The sequence below is a fragment of the Plasmodium fragile genome (genome assembly GCF_000956335.1).
Source record: "Plasmodium fragile strain nilgiri unplaced genomic scaffold supercont1.137, whole genome shotgun sequence".
Taxonomy (NCBI): Eukaryota; Apicomplexa; class Aconoidasida; order Haemosporida; family Plasmodiidae; genus Plasmodium; species Plasmodium fragile.
In genome coordinates, this window is record NW_012192717.1 from 20,126 (window position 1) to 25,207 (window position 5,082).

At 52.7% G+C, this 5,082-nt stretch overlaps 1 protein-coding gene across 1 annotated transcript; it reads right to left on the reverse strand.

The window, feature by feature from the left end:
• AK88_05466 (uncharacterized protein) lies at positions 1–4,679 on the reverse strand (the record flags this gene model as incomplete). Its single annotated transcript, XM_012483068.1, has 6 exons — positions 1–1,110; positions 1,283–2,013; positions 2,502–3,089; positions 3,490–3,546; positions 3,721–4,465; positions 4,605–4,679. The coding sequence occupies 6 exons, from the start codon at positions 4,677–4,679 to the stop codon at positions 1–3; spliced, it is 3,306 nt and encodes a 1,101-aa protein (XP_012338491.1).
• Positions 4,680–5,082: the final 403 nt, after the last annotated feature.

The following is a 5,082-nucleotide window of genomic DNA, read 5'->3' on the forward strand; positions in this document are numbered from 1 at the left end:
CTAATGTGAACACTGTTGCAATAGGGCATCCACATGTAACTCCGTCTGCTGCAAACGACATTCGAGCTCGCACTGTTCTATGACTAATGCCAGGATGAGTATCCATGTTTTAGCGGTTAACCGTTTTTGCATGTAAGGTTGCGTATGCAGTTGCGTGCGCGGTACATGCGTCACTCGTAGCATGTGTTCTGTGCCCATTACTTTGTCCACTTCTAAGTGTTTTTCTACTCGTGGTACTTCGCCTTTTTGCGATACTGTCGCCTCCTCTACATTATTCAACAAATGTTTACACCACTCCTGCTTCCTATGTACACTCATTTGCCGATGTTGTTGCGCTACCCATTCTTTCCATGCGTCAAGCTTGTTTATCTGCGGGGTTGCCGATTCACCGAGTTCACGCTGCCCGGATACTCCGTTGTCCTCCTCTGCCACCATGTGCTCGCGCAGGTATTGTTTCCAATCCGCTTTTAATTGCAAAAACCATGCCTGTGCCGTGCACTCCCGCAAAAGGTGCTTGTTGCGGTCAATCCAGTTAATCCAATTAGTGCACGCCGCCGTCGCGTCACCGTGGTCGGAATGAGCACGACTCTGTTCTGAATCTAACTGTATGGTGTCCATACAACTCCATGGATCGTGTTCATTCGGTGGAGAACTGTCCCGTTCTAACTGTATGGTTTCCATACAACTCCATGGATCGGGGTCATCTTCGTTAAGTGGACATGAATCCAGGGTTGTCGAATCCTTGGTTGGTGAATCCCGGTTCGAAGAAGAAGCCGGGGAACTACTATGCCCATGGCCGTCCCCCATAAACTCTTCAACGAGTATTTGCAAATAGTCGTCTTTGACGCTTTCCCATTCGGCCGCGTCACATTCGTTGAGCACTTCTAGATGTAGGTCGATGATCGTGCGGCGATTCACGCGTGGTTGACGTCGTCCGCGGCGTTCGGCAGCAGACGCAGGTGGCCTATCCCTACTCATCGTGTAGCCGTAATCGGGTGGTGGCAGTTCGCCGCGTTGTAGATGGTCTAGAATGGCTTCGTCGAGTGGCGGTGACGGCACGTCACGAACGGTGCGATACGTTCGTCGTCGTTTGGCGAGGTACGCAAAGTACTAAGCACAGAACAAGGGGGTAAAGAGGAGGGTGAGGACGGTAGGATAAAAGGAATGAACGCGCGTGTAGGGGCATATTGGTTAGAAAGATCATATATGGGAGCCGGTTGGGATGTTCTGCGGTCTAAACATCCGGCACATGCGGCATGCCCGCATTGTCGTATATACTTACCTTCCAGAGGAAAAAGGCAATGAGCCCAATACCAACCACCGCGGGAATGATCGCAGGGGTATAGGGGACAAGATCCTTGGGGTCGAAGGGTTTCGATGGAGGGGTCGGAGGTGGTAGTGTAGTAGGGGGTCCTGCTGCTGGACCCGATGTACCACCTGATGGACTAACTGTCCCACTGGATGGCTCGTGTGGTGTGGTACCGGAGGAACCTGATTGCGCAACGCCGGTGGAGCCAGGACCGGAGGAAGCAGGGTTTTGGTCACCGTTAGAACCGGGTCCTGAGGATGAGGAAATGCCACTTCCTCCCCCACCTCCGCCACTTCCACCTGCAGTACCTGCTGCGGGCGGTTGGCCGCCGCCGCCGCTGCCACTACTACCCGATTGATCTGGGTTCGGATTCGGTTTTGGTTTGGGTGGATTGAGAGGAGGGGGGTCATCGTTACCGACGGCGACGCCCTGACCAGCGGGTTCCGCAGTGCTGTCGTCCACAGAATGTACCGGTGCTTGTGAACCTGGTACTGCATCTACGGGATCTGTCTGTGTTGGTGGTGCCCCTGATGTTGATGATGATATTGTAGTAACCACATCCGGCGTCGAACCCTTGTCTGGATCCTGCCCCATAGTGGAGACAGGGGTAAGTGGCTGGGATTCCGGTGCGGCGGGTGCTGCTCCTGCAACCGCTGATGAACCGTGGCCGTCCTTAGATGTCGTGTGCTCTGTAGCACTGCCACCTGTAAGATCAAGGTCAGGTGAAAGAAAGAATGTCATGAAACTGAAGTTTTCTACGGTGCATGCCCACACGGTTGGCACCATTGGTGCCACGGGGCAAGAGACGGACGGCGGCATGGTTCACGAGGGTATGGGGGCCCGGTGCGAACGGTGGTTGGCTGGTGCCACCCCGGGAAAAGACTCTCTCTGTCTCTCCCACACACAACACACACACAACACACAGACAGTGTGTGTCTGTCTGTCTGCTTCGACGTCTACGTGTACATCGCGCGGCCGACCCGTCGCTTGGCCGATCGCGCTGCCGCGCACTCTCATTCGACGTTTGGTTTCTCTCGCGCCGTGTTGTCTCTCCCTCTCTCTCCGGAAATTGTTGTTTCTTGTTTTTGTTTTTTTTTTTCTCTCTCTTTTTTGTTCTTCGTTTAATAGTACACGCGGCGTACGCTGACACAGTGTGAAAGCTCAGTAGTATGCTCATGTGAAACAATGTTACCTGTGTCTGAACATTCGGGCGTGGTGACGGCAACAGTGAAAGATACTGAGGAGCCACCTGTACCTCCTCTGGAGTCATCAATGGGATCAGCATATTGCCCGCGGCCTGATTGCCCTGCGTGGGACTCGGTCACATGCTTGGTACATTCAGCTTTCTTACCTTGAGTCTCTCCTTTCTCGTTATTGGTAACAGTGGCCTGTGGCGTCTGCGCCTCCGCTCCTGACTTGTTTGTGGGTGTTGTGGATCCTCCTGTACTGGATGCTGCTCCCTGTTCCCCTTTAGGTGCTGCAGGACGTGCCGGTTCTGGTGGTGGTGGAGGTGGTGGGGGTTGTTGTCCCGGTCCTGGTGCTTGACCTGGTCCTTGCCCGCCTGCTCCTGATCCTGCTGCGGCCGGCTGTCCTTCCCCAGCCGAGGAATCTGATCGTGGTTGTCCGGAAGATGTTCCTGTTCCTGATGTGCCTGCTGCTGATGGTGCCGAGGGCTTCGCCCCGTTCTTGTCTCCTCCTCCCCCTGTTACCGGTTTTGTGGTTGCTGGTTTGGTAGCCGCAGGTTTGTCGGCTTGTGGTGTGCGTGCGTCCTGCTTCGTTGCTGCAATGAGGACAACGGAACAAAGGTGGTAGAAAGATGGATGCGAAAGATGATAAAAAAAAAAAGGATACAAGTGGTACAGAAAGAAGGCGCGAGACGGTTGGGTCATGTAGCGGCAGGGTACGGTCCGGCTCGATGCAGTGGGTCGAGATGGACTCGGTGGACTGCGTACTCGGTGGCCTGGGTCAGGCGACAGCAAGCGTACGGTGAGGTGGACTGCGTACTCGGTGGACGGAGGTGATAGCAGTACACTTGTATGTGTTGTCGCCGTCACGCTCCGTCATCTCGTCTCCGGTGCCGTGGCTGGCGCTCCATCACGCGTCGCCGCCGCAACCGCTACCAATGCCGTCGTGGCCGCCGCACTCGTCGCCGCTACACAGTGGCCGCTACCGCTACATACTGGTAGCTACATAGTCGTCGTCGCTACCACTGCCGTCGTGGACGCCGCTGTGCTGGGCTCACCGAGGGGGTGGTGTTCCGCCGTGGGTGCGTGTTGTTTTGTTCACGCGTGTGCGTAGTTGTGGCCGTGCGTTGTTGTGGCGGCAGCATCCATATGGGCCATACGGTTCTTATTCGTAGCTGCCGTATATTGATACGGGCCGTATTCGTGCTTTCTCCCATCGGTCCTTACCTGACGTTTCCTTTGATGGTGTGGTTACCGGCGATGCTGCAGCCTTTGGATGTGCTGCTTGTGTGTTGGGGCCGTGTGAATTCGATTGTTCCGTGGAAGGTATTAGGTCTGCCGTTTCCTTCTCCACCTTCGTTACAATTTCCTGAACTTTCTCGCGCAATTGCTGCGTGCGTTGTACTATGCTTCGTGTTATCTCCTGCTTAGTCTTATATTGTACGGTGCCGCTAGCTCCCTGTCCTGTCGTACACAGTCCAGAATACCCCATACCCTCGTAAAGCGCACTCTTCGATATCCACGTTCTAATTTCTTGTTCTATATCCCTTCCACCGAGGCTCAAACGACTTATATCCCACGAATGACACTGGTTACTGCGTCTGCCTCCCTCCGGGTCCAAGGCCGTAGCCAGCTCTTGCGCCTTTTCCGTTATATATGCCCACATGCGTGTCGCCCCGCAATACTCCTCCCGTAGTGCCATCAGATTCACTTTCCCTATTATACACCGCATGGTCTTTTTCACCTCTCTGTCAGTTTCTTGTTCCCTGCTTTGCCTTTCTGAACTATTTAATCTCTCTTCCATATAAGATATGACGCGCACAATGTTCGTGCATAATGGCATTTGTGCCTGCGTAATTTCGTTAGTTGCTCTGCCCATCGTGCATATCACGTCTAAGGTAGGGTCCTCTTCATTATTCATATGTCCTACGAATTCTTGGAACATATCGCCCATGTCTGCCCATATCCCTCTCTGCAGATTAAAGAGGATGCGGAGATCAATGTGCACATATACTCCTGCAGTTTATATATTTCTATGCACTCAATACCGCCATGCCCGGCGAAGTCTACGGGCATTCCTGTATACCGCACGCATTTATGATATGACTTACATTCAAATCTGCCTGCTGTGAACTTTTCCTTCTCTTTAACCAATCTGTGATTAAATCCGTCAGGTACCGATGCATTCTACTATTCACGTACGGTCACAAGTATCTCTGCAGCATGAACTAATACATTAATAAAGTAGACGTACTGTCCATATACAGAGGTATCATTATTCATGATACTTAATCCGGTTTCCTGCCAGCCGCGTGCCACGGCTGTGGTTCGTGTATGATATATACTGTCCTGCTATATCCTTCACTCGCAACATGTCACGCAGTGAGAAGTACAATACAACACTAACTGTAAGACTTTCCACAAAACATGGATATGCAAGGATAGCTGTAACATATTACGAGAGCTTACACAATTAAAGGGTGCGGTGGGTCAAATACACACTACGGAGGAATTGTTCGTATACAAATATTACTGCGCACAAATGTCTGAGGTGTTGCTGCCACAGCAAAGAACAATCCGGAGTAGCTC